The sequence below is a fragment of the Vidua macroura genome, chromosome 1 (assembly GCF_024509145.1).
Source record: "Vidua macroura isolate BioBank_ID:100142 chromosome 1, ASM2450914v1, whole genome shotgun sequence".
NCBI lineage: Eukaryota > Metazoa > Chordata > Aves > Passeriformes > Viduidae > Vidua > Vidua macroura.
The window spans coordinates 25,845,244-25,864,527 of record NC_071571.1 but is presented as its reverse complement, the minus strand read 5'-3'; the positions used below and the strand labels follow the sequence as shown (position 1 = coordinate 25,864,527).

Genomic DNA, 19,284 nt, shown 5'->3' with positions numbered 1-19,284 from the left:
CCAGTCATTAAACTGTAGTCTGTGAAAAACTTGATGAATTCAGTGGAACTTCTGCTCAAAAGCCAGGCAAGATCATACTCAGCTGCTGCCAGTGACCTTATGTGTTGTTATTACCCAATAACACAGCCAGGCTCCAGTTGGAAGTACGCTGAGAAAGAAAGGAGGGAATAGATACGAGTAATAGAAAGGGAAATTCTGAGTACATACTAAGAAGCAAGTGCTTGCAGTGAGGGTGGTGAAGTAATGTAAAAAGTGGAATCTTCATCTGTGGAATTCTTCAAGGTGATCTAACTTTTTCTACTAAATTAATGAAGAATAACTTTAATATGTTAAATTTTATCCTTTGTTAAGATACTTGTAAGGTATTACATGAAAGTCAAGACTACTCCCAAATCTTTATTTCAGTGGGTTGATCGTATTGATGTCTTGAACTCATCATCTCATCTTTATTTTTGAAGTTTTTGTTTCCACTCCGCTTTACAACATCCCTTTTCAAATATGAAATACATAGCTGGACAAGAGATTTCTGATGTTGTTCTCACCTGTCATGTTTCTAGAAGGTAAAATCACATTATTGTTTCTGTATCCAAGAAGAACATCCCATTTTGCTGCAACATCAAGTTTGAAGCTCGTATCTGAATGCATTATTTACCAAGACTCAGTTCCTTTTAGTCATAGCTTTCCAGGATTCATTTGTCCTTTCTACAGCATGGCTTATATTCCTTAGTCCTGGAGATGTAACTTACAGCTTGGTGGTATTGAATTCTCCCAGCTCTGACTACAGAAACCAAATAAGTGGACTGACTGACCACCTCTAATAGTCTGTTAGTTGTTTGCACATTTTTTTTCTAGAGTGATTTTGTGTTTACTTCCAGATGACTGCTAAAGCCATTGACTAGCAATGGATAAAACAGTAAACCTTGCAGATCTAAACTAGAAACACTTCTGCTTTGCAATTATTTCTCCTAACAACGTGTTTTTGACATCTGTTAGTTGTCACATTCCTAATCTATTCAATATGTTCGTTATAGATGTTATGTAGTGCTAACTTTTCAGCTGGAAGGCTGTGCAGTGCAAAGTCGTTTCTAAACAAGTATCTTTGCTGAAAAAAGCTCATAGTTTTATTGAAGAATTAAATTAGCTGGTTTTTTTAACTAGGTCAGCTTTCCATAAAATCAACAGTAAATTATTAGAGGAGCATTTATTGTGTTCACAGTCTTTTGCTGGATGCCATACTGAATGGCATTCCATTAATCTTTTAACTGGGAGTAATGGTGATCTACCAGCCCATAGTAACTTAGTTATTTGAGTCACTTTTGGCTGTTTGGGTATTTTTTTTGTAATAAAGACACAATATTAGGACTTTCCCAGTGTTTTGAATTTTCACCCATTTTGCAATTAATTAGATCAGATATATCTTTGACAAGGTATTTTCATATATATGGGTATGGGTACAAAATCTGACTTATAGTTTCTTAGCAGATGTTTTCTAGAATCTCAGTTTCTTACAGACTGTAAAATATTTCATCATAATATAATACCTTGTTCCGTCTCTTTCTTCATCACCCCTAAAAGGAACTGAAATGTTTTGAAATATTTCTAACTGGTCTTCTAAATTTTTCCATCTTCATACACCAGCAGGTCTGTGCCATTGCTGAGTTTTTTTTCTTAAATTACCCTGTAAATTCTAAAGTCATACAGATGCAGTGCTTCTAGTGAGGGAGCTATGTTGCCTCTTAGTTTCCCTCACCAACTACTTTTATTTCATTTTTTTTTTATCATTTGCTCTGCATTTTCCCTTACTATGCTACAGAAGCCTTTAAGATTGGCTCCATCATGTTTACCACTCAACTAAGGCAGGCTTTGGGCAACAGTTACACCTTTTTCATTACAGAATTGTGGCCATCCATATCCCACATGTCATGAACTTCTCTTTCTGATGTTTTTTTCCCCTCTGCCAGACAGTTTAGAGTTGGTATTTTCCCCTTTAGCTTTGTGCATTGTGCTTTTATGAAAGTATCATGTATATTTATTTGTTCATGTGTTTTTATATCTGTGCTGTCTTTATCTGCATAGAGTGTAATCAGATGTGCTCATGGGTTCTTAAATGACCAGCTGATTCTTGTGCTAGGAGCACATTTCTGTCCTAGCAAAGCTTTATGAAGATAATGATACAAACAGCAAGCTGTTCTGTTTCCTTTAGTTCTGATCACACCTTGAAGTTTCTCTTGGAAGGGACTGGCAATTCTGTTGAAAGAGTTTGGGATTCAGTTTTTATTTCATAATAGAGAATTCTATTTCACCTTTCCAGCCTCTTGAGTGAGGCTTCCAGTAGATGGGCTTTCCAATTCTGGCAATACTGTGGCCAAACCCTTCCTTTGCCCTTAGAGCTGCAGACTTAGTTGTCTAGGAGCTAGATTTCCTCAACAGTTAATGAGGGAGAAAAAGGCATATTCAGCAGTAAATCATCCCTCATGTTTTGCTACATGTCTTAAATGGGGTTAATCACCTGATGGAGGTATCTTTCTCTTCACTGATTAACAGAATCTAGATGATTGTTTTGACTCTATGTGTCATCTAAGAAACTTGCTGAGAATTTAAGCCATGTTTTGTCCCCTCTAATAGCTGATAACTCTCAGCTCTACATTTTACTCCCTATTGGTCTTAGTCTATTGATTTCCCTGCAGAGGAGATGCTGTTACTGATATCCTGACTTGGGGTACGCTGGGTGAAGACTCCTTCTCCCTGTTCCCAGAGTTTCTGTCATGAGGAAGAACACATTGTAAGGAAAGCAGTCAAGAGAGTGACAAGGTCCCAGCACTTTTTTGCGCTCTCCTGGCCTAAGTACAAGCTTCTAAAATAAATTTCTCTGCTTCTGGAGGACTGATTTTTGTAGTTACCTTGGGTGCACTCAGCCTGGAAAGGCTGGTGTAGCAGGCAAGGACTCAAAGGAAGATCTCCCTCAGGTTGTTATTCAGAAATTTGCCTCATTTTGAATTGCTTGTACCTTAGATCTTTCATTCATTGTGACCAGGCTCATTTTAAACATGACTCATTTAAAATGTGAATCCCAACAACCATTGCATGTTGATCCTATAGTGGTATTGTTCATAAGCATGGTCTCCTGCCAAGTGCAATTTGACATGTTTATGGATCTCAATTACAGCTGATGGTGGCAAGGATGTCATCTCCACGTTACAAGGACATTGTAACCACGAACAGAACTCAGGTGAAGACACTTCAGAAAGCTATCTTTACATTTTTACGTACTGATTGTCAGTGTACTGCAGATCTTCCTTTGTGACTTTTAATTTTTCTGTATTTGTTCTTTTTTTTGTTAGGTGCTATAGATGAGTTATTAGACCTGCAACCTGAAGAAAATGGTATGATATGATTGTGCATGTCTGTTTCATCTGTTTCAATCATAGTAGCCAAGTATACTCTTAATTTTAGATTTTAATTTCTTTCACGGTTTGAAAGATGGAATGAAATTATTCAGCTGCAGTATTTAAATAGTGTTAAAGGAAATGCAGCAGAGGCACTATTCCTAATGTTACAATATGAAGTAAACTTTAGTGGGAATGAAATGTTTATACCAGTAATTCAAGATTAGGTAGACAGGATTATATCCTATTTGCCGAACTGAAGTAGGCTCCATTGTAAACCTTACCCCTCCTATAACATTTAACAAATTTTTCATTTTGGCTTTCTAGTTCTTGTGCTACAGTTCTTGGCAATACACTAGTAACCACAAGATTTTGTGTTAAAAGTGTACATATCAGAAACAAATAATCTAGTCTTCTTAAAACGTTGTAAGAACTGGTGACTTCTTTCAGATAGAGAGTTAATAAAATCCACTGTGCTGTCCTTATACTTCTGTGAGATCCCTGGTAGCTCAAGGGGATATGCGGTTTTACCAGATAACATATGAAATATCTGGGTTAAAGTTTTATAAGTTTTCATAAGAAGTTAGAGTGTTGTTTATAATTTTTCAATTGCTTTTCACTCATACATCTCAGAAGAATGAGTAAAAATCTTCAACAACCAAAACAATTGTGACAACTCAAAAAGCAAATGAAGCAAAGAAAGAAAATCCATTTGTGTGGTTTAGTCAGTCAGACTGAGAGCATTTGGGGTATTTAAAACACTGCCTTCATGGTAGGTAAGGACATTTGCAAACACCTTGACTTTGGATTTGCCATGGGCAGTGTCTTGCACTGGGGGGAAATTATCCATGTGGAAAATCACCCATGAAGGCAGGCATCAGGGAAGTTCCTCAGCTGTCTGCAGAAGCAGCCCTAATCTATGAATAGATAAGGTAACAATGACTTATTTTCTGTGGTTAGTAAAAAAGATTGGTACATGTCTGACAGTGGCATTTTTTTTCTTCTGGTTTTCTTCTTAATCAGTTCCATTCCTTTCTAGTGGAGATACAGATAATACATACAGTTATTGCTCATACAAGCTTAGCTCTGTCACTTAGAACACTTTTTCCTTTACTTAAACAGTTAAATTAATGCAAAAACTGCTGTGGAGTGTCTGCATTAGCTAAGGTTGGCTGTGGCACTGTTACAATATCAGCCATTTGCCCTAATTTTACACATTAGCTAGCTTTAGGCTAATGAATATTGTACTTTTTAAGTGAAGCAGTATAGGTAGAGATACACTTTCTTGTGTGTTTCAGAAGGAAGTCTTTATCATGTGTTGCTGATCATGTACTGTTGTAAATATTTTTAGTTTCTCTTCCCTTTTTTTTTAATAGCAACAAAATGAGGTAAGTTTACAAAGGAATTGTGAGCATTGCTAGAGGCTTGTTCAAACAGAACAGAAAGAATACAGTCTCATTGTTCTTTCAGTGTTTTAATGGAAGGTTTGGATTTTTTTCATGGGCATTTATAAGGTTGGGGCAGCATGTGCAGACAGAAAAAAAGGATTTTGACTGAAAATGGGCAGTGAAAACAGAAACAGGAAAAGAAGTAATAGAAGATTTACGGGTAAAGTGAGAAGTCCTTATCGTTCTAGTAATCTAGCAGAGATACCACATGAGTAATATCTCGGTAAGCAAGGCTGGTTTCTAGATAACCTTTATTGCAAACAGGAGTAAAACCTGCTGCTGCTGCTGCTTACTCAGAGCAGCCTGAGCCTGAACACACCCTATCCTGCTCTACCATGGCTGCACAGTCCCCACAGGAAGATCAGGAAGATTGCTGAGCCATAAAACGTGTCACTCCACAGATTTCTGGTGGCTGTACACCCTGCAGCAAGACCTGACTGCTCTTCACACGTAAAGCTTTATGTTGTTCTTGCTCCTAAAGTCAAGATGGGGCTCCTGCAATGGTTCCCCAAATGAAGCAGAGCTTGGCTCTGAGCTATGCTGCTGCATTTGTTCTGTTCAGGGCACTTGTGGTTACGTGTGGTGTTGGTGCTGTGTCGTAGCAGGTCTGCTACAAATGCTGCTCCCTTTGCACCTCCCCCTGCAAGTTCATGAAGGGGCTTCCTGAGAGCAGCTTTGAAGTGGTGATGCCCCATAGAGTTCGGAGTTCTTAAGGGCCTTTGAAATAGCAGGTGTCTTTCCCCTATGGGAGGATTTACCCCTCAGTCTTACCTGCTGGGTAAGACTTAACCTGGGGGAATTGGAGGTACTTAGACAATGTTCATATTCTTTGCTTTTTATCTGAAGATGGGAAACAGCCTGAAAATTCATAAGAACAAATCGTTTTCTGTGGTATTTTAGTTATAGTCTAGGGAGAACATCAGGAGAATTGACGTGTTTCTAATGTTTCTATTTCTAATTTTTAGACCCTGACAGGGAGTACAGAGGTCTATCAAAATAGTGAATGAGTTAGAAAGGAGTTGAATCTCACAGGTGACTTCAGTAATGAATACAATCATTTTAATTTGTGTTGGTTTATTTGTTTCTTAGTAAGTAGGTGTGTGCGCTGACGCATGAGCCTATTTTAAAACACAGTTTTGTGCTTTTTTTTCCTCCTCTGAGTCAACTTCAACCATTTAATTATAAATTATTACAGCTGTTACCAGGAAACTTTTCTGAGAAGGCTGTTGAGTTTCAGTGAAATGGCCTGTTGCAAACACTTTCTACTGTCAATCTTTTATCCCAACCCAAAAGGGTTAAAAGCATTTTGTAAGTTGAATGCAATCAGTTCAGCTGATCTACTGAAACTTTGGAAAACTGAAGTTGCTTCTGTGCCTTACCACAAGTTTGAAACAAGCATAATTAAGATAAACTGATCTGGATTTCAGGAATGTAACATTATCAGCATTGTTAACCACCATTTTTGTCATCTGCAGACATCCACAGTGGAGTTCCAAATACTTTCAAGTAAAATAACACTTGGGGTCCTTGATAGTTCTTTAACTCTCAGAATGTTTTGGGAAAGGATAATGATCCTGATTACCAGTTTCATGTATTTTATATAACTATTTAACATTTCTAAAATAGGAAAAAATTGGTTTTAAGTAGCACTGGATCAAGTGATGTAAGAGCTTCTTCAGCTGCAGTTCTGATGCTGGAAAAACTAGCACAGGGAATCAGAAAGAAAGTGAGCCCCAGTTATTTCTCAGCAGCTTATGAGAAGAAAAAAAATACTACAGCATTGGTCAGCATAGAAATCTAACTCTGTGTGATAGAATAATCTTTTTTATGGGGAAATACCCCAATAATTTAAGCATCGATCAGAAGGTCATAAGGGAGATCGTAGTCTTCCTTTTTTCCAAGTCTTCCTTTTTTTTTTTTTTTTAGTTTAGACAAATCTGTGGGGTTTTGAGACTTCCATATAATGTTTCAAGAAGCAACATAGAAGTAGTATTTTCCAATTATTTAAATATTAGACTGTGTAATGATTTTCATGTGTTTAATAGATTTTTAAGCATATTTGTAGTATTATTTTTAATGAGAAGCGATTCTTAACAGCAGTAAGGTTATCTAAGATAATGAAGGAATTATTTGTTGCATAAGGCATAAACCCAGATGTCCAAGAGAATTGGGTCTTAAAAAGAAAATAAATATTCATGCAAAAATATTCCATCTCACTTAACATACCTAGCCTAGATTGGGTATGTTTTAAAAAGTTCCTTACTTACTTTGTCTAAAACAAATTATTTATCTTGACTCTCTTGCTCTGAGACAGCTTCAAAGGAAAAGTTTGTGAGATCCTTGGAGCCAGAACTTGGTGATAAGGATGACATGGTATTGCTAAATGAGATCCTCAACGCCTCCTCCCTGGATGAGGGGGAATTCAGCAAAGAGTGGACAGCTGTTTTTGGACAGGCTGCTGATCTCACCATGAACCCTTCAGCTAGAGATGGGGAAAACACTTCATTGTCTGCAATACCAGCACCATCAGGCTACTTACCCTCACAGCTGCTAGACCAAAACATGAATGACTTGCAGTCATCCTTACACGGTGAGAGCTCATCTAGTTCTGTCAGTATGTTGGGGTTAGGGTTTAGAGTATGGTTTTCTGGTATGTCGAAGTGTGATGAAAGTTATTGTGCCATGGCTGCAGAAATTGTGCCTGAAATTAAAGCTGAGTATGGCCTGGAAAAAAAACACAGGAGTAACTTACTTGTTTTTCTAGCCCTTCTCATTCAGTGTTTGAATGAAGTACCCAAAACCTAAAGTCAAGATTACTGTCTTGAATGTTTTTGTTTAATTTCTTGAAATGTTCTGTAGAACTTTGAGATTCTTTTTTTTTTTTTCCTGAAACAGAAAATGTTTGAGTGGGTTTTACTGCTGTCTCTGTTAAGGGGCCAAGGAACCAAAAATGATTACTGTATTTTGTCTGGGGATACTGTTTTTAAACTGTGTAGTGAAAATCTGTTGCATTCTTCTTTTTTTCTCCCCCAGGCATCCTATACACTGGATGTAGGGATATGGGTCAAGTAGAATGGATTATCTCATCTTAGCAACCGTATAGGTGGATGTCTCTTGCAGGCTGGTTACTGATGCAGCTCTTTCTCTCCTCTTTCTTCTGTGCAGTTAATTCTCTTGGCTTTTCCAAGCTACTGCTGGGGAAAAAAGAAGAAGGGAACTAGGGCAGAGCTTTCCTGCTGCTGCTTTGGCCTTGAGGAAGGAAGAGGGAGGAAGGCAGGCTGGTGATAAACAGCCAACAGCACCTACCTTTGTGCTCCTTGCAGTCTGGCTGGATCTTCTGTAGGGCTTTGCAAGCTGGAGGGGACCTTGCCTTTTTGGGCTCTGTCCCAAGTCATTTAAATCTCACTTGGGGAAGAGCAATATAGGAAACAGTAGCAGGCTTATCCTATCCTGGAAACTATTTCTTAGAACCCATGCAACTGGAAGAGTCATACATGATATAAAATGACCTGTGACATTTTGGCAGGGATAAGAAAGTCAGATTTACTTTATAATTCATACAGTTACTACCAGCACCCCTAAAGCAAGATACCTTGGTTCATTGGCTTCAGCACTTAGATGAAAAATGGGAGAATGACATTTGTAATGATGCACAGGTTTCGATGTATTTTTATAAGGTACATTATTTTAAGAAAATTACTAAAAATAGCAACAGAAATATTGTGAGATTGATTTTTTTTTCCACAGCTTTACATGTTTTTAAATATATTTTACATTTCAGTGCAATTTCCATTTTTTAATGTAAATGTGTTTTTAAAGGAAAAATATTTTTTAGGTATAAGTAGCAAGCAGAGTTGTGTATCCTTTCTGATGTGGCTGTTAGCTTTCATTTGCACTGGCATTGGGTGCAGTGTTAGAGACTTCAAAATCAGAATTCAGTAATGTTGCATTCAAGGAATAGTAGAAATGGAAAATCCATTCCAGTCAATATGGTATTCCAAAATATTTTTATTAAAAAAAATAATAAAACATAAAATATGTGGATGTTTTCAAATGGGTTCCCTAGGTTTTGGCAGAAGATTGTGGTAATTGATGTACCGGCACTTGAAAAGTCAGGTTTAGTCAGCTGAGTGATTGTATCTGAAAATAATCTTTCTAAGTGTTTTGTTTCTTGTTTTATCTTTCTAAATATTTCCAAGTTTTTTGTTTCCTGTTTTTTAATAGAAGATCAAATTTGGTCCATTTTATATCTCATAAAAACTCAGCTTTAATCTTAAACTACATTTCATTTCACTTCACAACTTTTCTTTCAGAATTTGATCTTACCATTAAATATGGGAAGAGAGACTTTTTTTTTTTAAATACTAACTGGAGTATAAGCATATCCAGACATACAAGTTGGAAATACTAGAATATCTGAATTATATTTTTACTGAGGACTTGTGATACATCTCCTGCATTTATTTCCCTAACTGGTAGGATTACTTAATAATTATTCAGTGTGAGGTGCTACACTGTAGCCTCAATGTTGCATACTTCCTGTGTGAATTTGGCCTTAAGACCATAAAGATTCTTAAAACTCACATGCTTAACTTTAAGCACATTAACTTTTCTATTAACTTCAGTGGGATTACTTACTTATTTTACGTTAAGCACACTCATAAATCTTTGGGGCTTTGTTTTCTCTCTGCCTCAGATCTTAATCTGTAAAACAGGCACAATGCTATGCAGGTTATAAACTGTTACGGTCAGGAATTCCCGGCTCAGAATTTTCTCTGGCTGTATTTATAGGCAGGATCCAGCACAATGGGACTCTGAATTGCTATGGGGCTACCAGGTGCTGGTTTAAAATACATATAAATGTGTGTGTGTGTATATGTGTATATATATAATAGAAATAAAGCATGCTCCCAATATATTTTTTAGATTTTCCTCCAGATACAGCAACTGAAGCCTTTCTACTTTTTCAGAGGGAGCATTGGCTTTCTCTTTTCATCATGTTTATGACCTCATTTACTTACTCATTTGTACAATTAAGGGCTTCTCTTTATCTTCCCTACATGTGCATATATTCTAGTTCATAAGAAAATGCACAGCTCACCATTTCCTTTTCTAAATTTAATCACTGCAATGTTGGTGAAGATGCTTGCTGAACAGCAAGCTGTTTGGTTTCCTTGCTGTCTTGGCAATAACCTTTTGTCTGGTCATGTAACAAAGCCATCCTGTGAACAGGCAAACCAAAACAGGCTTAGGGCCAACAACTACTTTCAAACTGATAGCCTGCGGTTTGGTTTTGAAAGGCAAAGTTGTTCTCTGTAGCTCACTAAAAATTTAATTCATGAAAGTATTTCATACAAATTCTGTGTCAGTCTTTCCCAGTACCTTCATAAATCAGTAATTACATTATGAAAGCATCACATATTTTCTGGAGTGTACTTGTTTGGATTTTTGTTGCTATTGTTAGGTTCTTCTTGTTTTCTAAGTGAGCTACTTGCATTTCATTAAACGACAGCCAGGCCACAGCATCTCTCATGGACGTGCTGCCCAACAGGCCTTAGTCCAGGGACTCAAAAAGAGGGAGGGCTCCAAAGGAGTTCAGTGGTCTGAAGTGTTTTGCTCCCTGACCTACCAAGCACACCAGTGTAAAGGAACATCAGTGATGTTGCCAGGAGCCAGTTCCTCGTTTTTCTGAAGTCACTGGGACTTGCACAGAAAGTTTCTGGGAGAGCTCCCATTAATTTCTATCAGATTAGGATTTGGCCCTCTTTGTTTAAGCAGCTGAATTCTCCTGTTGTCATTCATTGCCATATCAAACACTTTCTCACAGTGCATCTCCAAGCACACAAAAGCATTGCAGTCTACTGTAGTTGTGTATATTGTCCTCTGCCATTCTTGTTTGTAACACAAGCAGAGAAAATGCCTGGAAAAGTATGTCATTCTGAAGGGGTAATGCCATGCTTTCCTTTATTATCATTCAGATTTACTTATTTGAAAGATTAAAGTCTAAGACCTCACTTTCAGAAGGCAGAAGCTGGCTCACAAGCCTTTATCACCTTTGTCTAGAGCAAATACATGTGAGCACTCTGCATCCAGATTTTGAAGACGTTTTTTGTTAGTTTCCTTAGAGATAGATACAGAGGATGTTTGTGGCTTTAAATTTCCTTCCTAATTCATGTGATTTTACAGCAAACCTCTTCTTGCTTCTTTTTATAACACAGCTTGGGCTTTAGACCTTTTATAGGCAAGGTAAGATCAGAAAGTGATGAGAATAATCTACTGAGAGAGAAAGGGTTGATGTGACTGATGTGGTTGTTGCATTACCTGTCAGAATGCTGGGTGCCAGTATCTGACAGGGCTCCCAAAAGAGCAGAAAGTAAGGGGAGGACAGACAGAAAGAGTAAAAAAAGGATGTGAAAGCATGCACTTGTAGAAAAAAAGAGACTGAATAACAAAATGGTAGCTGGGTGCATAGATGAGCATCCTGTTTGTGATACTGCCAAATTAGATGGATAATTGACCAGGCCAAACTTAAAGGACTTATTAATTAAATTAGAAATACTATCTTCAGTCCTCTAAATGTAATAAAGCACATGAATTTAAATATCTTAAGCAAGGTTCAAAAATTTTGGTTTTTTCCTAACATCTTTCTGCAGTATACGAGTTCATTTTGCCAGCCTGTTCATCTGGCCTTATTAACTGTATTTATCATTACTCTTTTGTGGGTATAGAATATGCATGTAAGGAAAAAAAAAAATTCACTTTTTCCTGCATAGTTGCTCTCTTCTTGCTGAGAATCTCCTTTCAAATAAAGAGAAAAAAAGAAATAGTCCGTTAAAATGTAGTTTTAAATTAACTTGAAGTAATTAATCTTGAATTTAATTCTTCAGTGTTTTGCTGGAGAAAAAAAATTATCTTTTTTTTCCAGAATTACTTCAAAATTAACTAAAAAATCTAGGATCTCTATTTAAGGTTTTGTCTGGAACAATGGATGAAATGAAAGTCTTTGGACTTGGAAAAAATGTTTATTATGTGTGGTATTTCCACCCAAATGTAAGTGCTTCTTTTCCCTACAGCTGTGTTCGACTTGATAACTGAACTGGCTTTTCTGTGAATGAGTATTAACTGTGATTCAATAAGAGAAACAAAAATATTTTCTAGCCAGGTGAAAGGTTTGAAAAGAGTATAGTTGCCTGAAGCTGGAGATAGTAAAAGTGATCTAGATACTCTCTTGTAAAGAGTGTGGCTCCTGTGCAGGTCTGACTGCTGACTGTGTGTGTACACGGACAGATACGAATGGCCATAAACATAATACTGTGCTCCTGTGTCTGATGCTGCCAGACACTGGGGTGAGTGTTGGAGTTAACAAAGTTAACTCCTCGTGCTAATGCTGCTGTATTACTGAATTTTAGGATGGGCAGCCAGCAGTGTGAGCCCACCATCAATACCACAGCCAGCACAGAAACCACACAGCCAGAATGTGAGTGATGAGAAGACGCCTGTGAAAGGTGATAATCATGTATTTTTTCCAGTTTACTTGGCTTTTCCTTTTTAGTGCTTGTATCTTGTATGGTGTCTCATGTCTTCTCAGTTACTGTGGTAACAAAACTTATTTTTGTAGTAGCTACAGCTCAATCTTGTGCTCCCTGATTACTCTGTTTCACCTTGATTAGGTGTATGATCTGTGTGTGTATGTATATTTTTGGTAGGCGTAGTGCTGATAGCATGTCAAAAGAGTAATTTACTATATAATAAAGGAATCGAAGCTACAGTTTCTTTTACCTACTTTAATTTAGACTCACACAGAATAGCATCTGCATACACTTTGTCTGAGCTAAACAATGTTTTTAAGCTCTAAGATTTAGCATTGTGGCTAAAATACAGGCTGCTGATAAGGCAGAAGAGCCCTAATTGCAAATTTTTTTTTTATAAACACACATGATATCAGTAATCATCTGTTTAAAACTTCAGTTGCTGCAACTGAGCCAAGAGTGCATAGTCCTGCCATCTACTGAGACAATGGCCTGCTGATTTTTGACTAGGATTTTCTGGATAAGTGAACCAGAATTATGTTGAATTCTGTTGCCAGTCTGTAGCCAATTCTGTGCATTCACATTTGATGATACAGAATAAAGGGGTGACATGTATTCCTTCCCCTGAGATTTTTCAGCTCAGGAGAAAAAAACAAAAAGATGGTTAAGATGTTTTGGAAACTGTTTTGGAAATCAGTGTGATTATGCAGCCACAGGACTGGCACCAGCAAAAGGAATGGCCTTCCGCTATTTGGAAATCTGTAGTTCTGAAAGTGTCAGGTACCAAGAGGAGTGTCATGCCAGGCAGAACCTGTTTTGTCTGTAAATTCTTTGTGTCACAAAGAAAGCTTTCATGTGCCATTATCTCTCTGAGAGAAGAGCATATCTTATTTCACTATCAGTATAATACATGTTGGGCATAGGCCCACAAAAAAAACCAAATGGAGATGTACCTTCTTCATAGCAGCCAAAGTTGTTACTGCTTTAACCTGAACATCTGCCCAGTTGGAATAAAAGCAGGCAGGAGACCTCTGTGAAATACATATATCAATGTGGACACAGAGGTGCAATAGTCCAGCTGCTATTGGATATGTTCCCTATTCACATTTTGTCTACATCCATCAGAATTAAACTAGAAGCTGTACTGGGGACTGCCTATCAAATATAACCCCTCTCTTTTTCTCTCCATCCAGTGCCTTCCCATTAAAACTTCATTCCAGATGAGTAATGACCTTGTTGGTTGCATACAGGGGAGACAGAACAGTCACATGAATTGGATTTAGGCAAAGGAATTTAGTCCTGTAAGAGAGCTTGAAAGTAAAATTTGCCTTCACTTTCCTTTTGCTTGTTTGCAGGCATGCAGGGGCACACTCAAATACCTTTCATGAAACAAAGCTAGACAGAGTTAGAATGTTTCTATTTCTAGTTAAAGTGTTCCTGTACTTATCATGGCAGGAGCCATACAAAATACATAGCAGACATGTAAAACACTCATACTTACTAAAGTTCTATATTCTGACAAAGATAGTGTTTTCAAATGCAATCGCTCATTCTGATTTTCTTGTCAGAAGTGCCCTTGGTAATAAATTAAACAATAGCATGGCATTTGTTTGACCTCAGTCAAACATTCAGTCAGTTTTGTTTTAAAGTAGCTGACAAGTCTGTGCATTTCTTTTTTCTTTTCCTTTTCTTTCCAGAATCTACAAAGAATCCTAAAGACTTGACTGCTTGGTTCAGTCTCTTTGCTGACCTTGACCCATTATCCAATCCTGATGCTGTTGGGAAAACTGATAAAGAACATGAATTGCTTAATGCATGAGTCAGCTGCCTCTGGTAATTCACATTTTTCCTTTCATCAACACTATTTTGGAGTTTAAAAAAAACTAAATGAAAATTAGTATGCTGTTGTGAAACTATAAAGTATGTGCCATGATAATAAAACTAAAGGGAATTAATCCCCTTTTCTATAGGTACAGTTATTTGCTCTTGTTTTGTATTAAAAATTTGCATTTATTTTCTATGTGGACTTACAAAAATGAGGTTAAGAATTAGGGCAGATTTCTTGCCAAATTAGATTGTCTGCTGAAACACTGTCTTTGCCTGGGGTGATGTGGAGCTAACACCGGAGTGAAATACAAATTGCAAACCTATTTTTTTATAATGTTTCTTGAGTAAATTAAAAAAAAAAAATCATGTAACTGAAGAGGCTGCATGAGTCAAACATCTACATGTATATAATATATCTATTACTGCTATGTTAAGATGTCAACTAAATTTGTTTTGTTAGTACTCACAGTTGAAAAACTTGTGCTGGAGCTAAAATACTGAAGAAGTAAATTTGGGTCTGTGCAGCCATCAAAATTGTGCCCTTTCCAATCTAACTTATTTGACAGACTGCACTACATAAACATAAGAGAAGTCATGCCCAGGAGGCTTCTTTTTCTGAGTTTCTTCTCCATTGCACCAACAGAATTCGCACTTGTTTGCAGAAGTTTTTTGGAACGGATGCTTTGCCATGCCTTCAATCCATTTCTGTTTCTGTTCTGTGAATTTTTCATCCAGTTTATTTCTGAAGCATGTGTTATTTTAAGCTTGTTGTGACATTAACTCTTTAATAAAATGATTTTGACAAAAAACACAACTTTATTCCCACTAGAATGCTGTTGTATTGATACGTAACAAGCATCTGAAGATAAAAGATGACCAGTTTGTAGACAGTATTGAACCCTTTGTTTCTGAATAGTAATCCAGAAGGAAGGACAGTGAGAAAATTTGAACTCGATGTGGTGTCCCTTTGCTTCCCTGCAGAAGAAGGGGAAAAGGCTCATAGAATCATAAAGGTTGGAAATGCCTCCAAGACTACTGAGTCTAACCTTGGAACAAACACTTCCCCTGCCAACTAAACCACAGCAGTCAGTGCTGTGTGGTTGTCTTTTGAACATTTCCAGGGCCTTCCAGCACCTTCCTGGGCAGCCCATTCCAATGCCTGACCACCTCTTCAGAGGAGAAATTCTTTCAGATGTCCAGCCTGGACATCCCCTGGTGCACCCTTAGGATGTGTCACTAGCCAGTTAAGATCACAAGCTCTATGTACTGTACAAGACCCACTTTACAATTTATTTATATTCAGCCTTTTATAATTTGCTTGATTTTCCGTTTACTTTGGTGAAGCGTTTTACAACCAGTTATCTGTACACTCAGTTAATCCCTGTTTCATGGTCTAATAGGTAACTAAGTACCTGAAAATAACTATATAAATGTACAAGGTGACTGAATTGGCCAACTTTTTCTTGAGTGCAGCAGAACATTGTTGGATGTGTGCACTGAGCAGCAGTAATGTGGTTTTGGTGCTGCCTATCTAAAAAGCCACATGCTAGCAGTGGCAGTGAGGTTGGACTGACCAGAGTTCATCAGGCTCAACCCTCAGCAAGCTTTAAACCTCCCTGTTCAAACTGTCGTGTTCATTATCCCATCCCATCCCATAACCTGGAAGTGTCAAAATACTTCAGATGTTTCCAGAGAAGTTCTTCAGATGCTTAGGAGTGGATTTTCATGTCTAATGGGTAAAGATGGTCTGATGTTCTCTTTGCACAGTCCCCAGCCCAGCTGGGGCCCCAAGGCATGTAAGACCTGGAATCTGATGTCAGTGTTGTACTCTTTCTAAAGGTAAAACTTGGTTCCCTCCATCATATTTGCTACTCTTTGCTCAGTGAGCTGCCTTTTCTACACTCTGCAACTTTCTTGTGCACTAAGAGGGGGCTGAATTCACAACTTTGGGCTGCAGTTCTGGCAGTAAATAAGACATCTACAAAGGGGATTAACAGGGAAGTACCTAAGGTTTACACTGGGATGCACTTCCACTTAGGAGTGCTAGTTTGTACTAATAACAGAGACTGTTTGCCTGAAATCCTCTTCATCCCAAGCTGTAATTATCTGCAGTGCCAAAAATGTCAGTGTTGGGCGCTTGAGGGAGAGCCAGGCTGTTCTTCAGCCCAGCTGGGTTACCACAAAATCATTAAACAGATTCTTGCAACTTTAAGCAAGTCTGTGGTTGCTAAATTTGCTGTGGATTACATTTGTCTGGATAGTTTCTAAAAACACTTGTGGACAATCCACTCCAGCATTTTTTAGTAGCTGAAGCAGTTAGGTGTAAAGCAGGCTGTAGTGAGTTCAAAACAGCCAATTATCTGTTCTTAAAGGCTCAAAAAAATGTTTGTTTGTTCTTTATGTCACAGATTCTAGACTTCCAGGATTAAAAAAAAAAAGACAATCAAAACAAGGCACAAAAAAAACAAACTCCCATCTTGACTGAGACAATAAAGAGCATTGCAGAGGTTCAGCTAATGATGTTCTAAATCCTTATCCTGTTTTTAGGTAGGAAAGCATCAGAATCATCTTCCCTTTTGCACAACGCAAACCACAGGTGTAGGATTTTTTCTTTTCCCTCCTCCTCACACAAACTGCACTACCAAGTAGTTCATATTAAGCATTGATTTCTTGTAATATGTAATTTTTGAAATTACTTAAGCTTTGAATCATTTGCAATGCATTTTTTTTTTTTACACTTTCAAATGAGAAAAAGAAAAAACAAAAAACAAGCCAGAGGTATTTAAAATGTAATTGATTTTGCTTAAAGAAAAGCAGTTGAAATCCCTATGTACAATGCATTATCATCATAAAGATTTAGTGAAGTTGAAAAACAGAGCAGGAAAGCTACCATCCTGCAAATAGACACAGTTAATGCAAAGTACAGAGCTACAAACAACACTTCCCTACTACTAAAGAAGTGTCTGGCAGTGCTTGTTAGCAGTCTGGGCTGTGGAGTCACTCCCAGGCCAGCACCACTGAGAGGATTGTGCTGTGCTTTCAGGCTTGGGACAACAGGCCAGTTCATCATCCTGGTAAAATTACAGTTTGATTTTCTACACACTTAATACTCATCTTGATTTAATATGCTTCATTCCAGTTGCATATTCTGATTCAGTAGTGGATTGTTTTAAAATAAAAACAGCTGCAGAACCCCTGTGGCAGATGAAAACAGTGGCAATTGATTAACTGTCCTTATTTTGAAGTTTATTGAATTTGATGTAATTGATTCTGTTGATTCAAGTTTTCTACAAATCTCAGAGCAGCTGCTTCAGAGGAAATGGACTGTGAGCTTTGGCAATTGAACAACTCATAGAGAAAATTACAAGTAACTTTTTAATGTTACTTTTCTGGCCTTTTGAAAAGACCACGACTTATTTCAATAGAGTAGAATAGGACTTTGTTCCTTTCTGCTGTTTCCATATCCAACATTGCATGGGCATGACACTAATATACTTTGAAGTAGGACCACTTGGTCACAAGCAGCCACCTGCCTTCCCCAAATGTCCTTTTAAATTCCCTTCAAACATTAGGGGCTGCACGTGCTAGGAAAAAGTGGGACCACCTGAGCAACAAGGTGACCAGCAAGCAGCTTTGCTCCAAGTGGGAATAGAGGAAATGTCATGGCCTACAAGCCCTGACAGGATCTGAGCCTGGAATGGTTCAGCAGAGTAGGAGGTTGCTGTGAGGACACGGTACCCAGGTGCTGGCATCATGCTGCCTTTTCCTGGGGCCTCTGTAAACTGCTATCTGCATCCTTCCATCACATCCCACTGTGACTGCCAGAGGATACTGGATGAGCACCACTGAGGAATCAGTGGTGGGTGAACTGTCCAGTTTTGATGTTGAGGGTATGTGGACTCAAATAGCCCCAGGACACAGGAAGGGCAACTGGAAGATCCTGTCTTCTCTTAGTGCAGTTCCCAAAGATGATCAGATGTCAGAGCAGCAGCAACAATGAACATGTTACAGGTGTAGCTGCCAGTATTGGGTCCCTCCTCACTTCTTCAAGCTTCCTTCCAAGCACTTACTGCAAATCCCCCTCTACTTAGCCTACTTTTACAACTTCTGCTCCTTGTAAATGTCTTATTTTTAAACAAGCCACCATATGGGGGAGGCAGGAAGCAGAGCAACCACCAGGCTTGCCAACAGCCAAGCAGCAGAGGCTTTGCCTCAGCTGAGCAGCAGAAATGCTGAGATGATTGAGCACCTCATTGGCCAACCAAGCACGACGGAGCTGCTGGTGCTGCCATCCTCCCTCTGCGTGTGTTCAGCCCAGCGCAGTGCACACACACGGAGTGCACACAGAGTGCGCAGGCAGAGCCTCTCCTGGGACAGTAGACAAGGGCACCATGGCCAAACAGGCCCTGCAGGTCCAGCAAGTCTGGCCTCGGGTAGCCAGCCAGGCTCCAGCACCAAGATGGACTGGCCTTGCAGTCAATCAGACCAGTACCTGGCCATTCATTAACAGTGCTCTCCCAAGCATAAAATTGGCTTCTCCCCTCACCTACTAATTGCAAACCCTAAGGGCTAAAATAGGGCGCTCCCTTCAAGTCAGACAAGGTGCTTGCCAGCACAGGAGCTCTCCCTGCCGGAGTGGGTCCAGAGGAGGGACATGAAACCAGTCAGCAGGGCTGGAGCAGCTGTCCTGTGAAGAAAGGCTGAGAGAGCTGGGGTCCAGCCTGGGGTCCAGAAGTCTCTAGGGGGAGACTTTACTTTTCAATATATACAGTTTGTAAGAAAGGCTGAGACAGACATTATTGGGGCCTAAGGACAAGTGTCAGGTTTTTAGCTGAAAGAGTGTAGGGTTTAGATTGCACAAAAGAATTTTTTTGTGGTGAGACATTGGAACTGTTTGGCCAGGAAAGTGACAGATGCCCCAGCCCTGGAAATGTTCAAGGTCTGGTTCAATGGGACTATGAAGAACCTCATCTCATTAAAAAATGTCCATGGCAGAGGGGTTGGACTAGAAGACCTTTAGAGGTCCCTGCCAATCCAAATAATTCTGCAAGTCCGTGACCAAGTGAGGAGGCTGCTGTTTTCCAGACAGCAGTG

General features: G+C 38.7%; 1 protein-coding gene across 7 annotated transcripts in view; it reads left to right on the top strand.

Moving 5' to 3' along the window:
- ICA1 (islet cell autoantigen 1) overlaps nt 1-19,284 on the top strand; it is a 76,559-nt gene that overhangs the window by 51,750 nt on the left and 5,525 nt on the right. For 4 of the 7 annotated variants that reach the window (XM_053988636.1, XM_053988584.1, XM_053988591.1 and 1 more), the window contains 5 exons: nt 3,167-3,229; nt 3,342-3,383; nt 7,149-7,424; nt 12,244-12,339; nt 14,061-14,332. In XM_053988636.1, coding sequence (XP_053844611.1) covers nt 3,167-3,229; nt 3,342-3,383; nt 7,149-7,424; nt 12,244-12,339; nt 14,061-14,182 — 599 coding nt within the window. In that variant the 3' untranslated portion in view covers nt 14,183-14,332. Of the gene's footprint in view, nt 1-3,166; nt 3,230-3,341; nt 3,384-7,148; nt 7,425-12,243; nt 12,340-14,060; nt 14,333-14,833; nt 15,030-19,284 lie in introns of those variants that run through there. The other 3 variants (XM_053988610.1, XM_053988617.1, XM_053988625.1) reach the window with 3 other exon arrangements.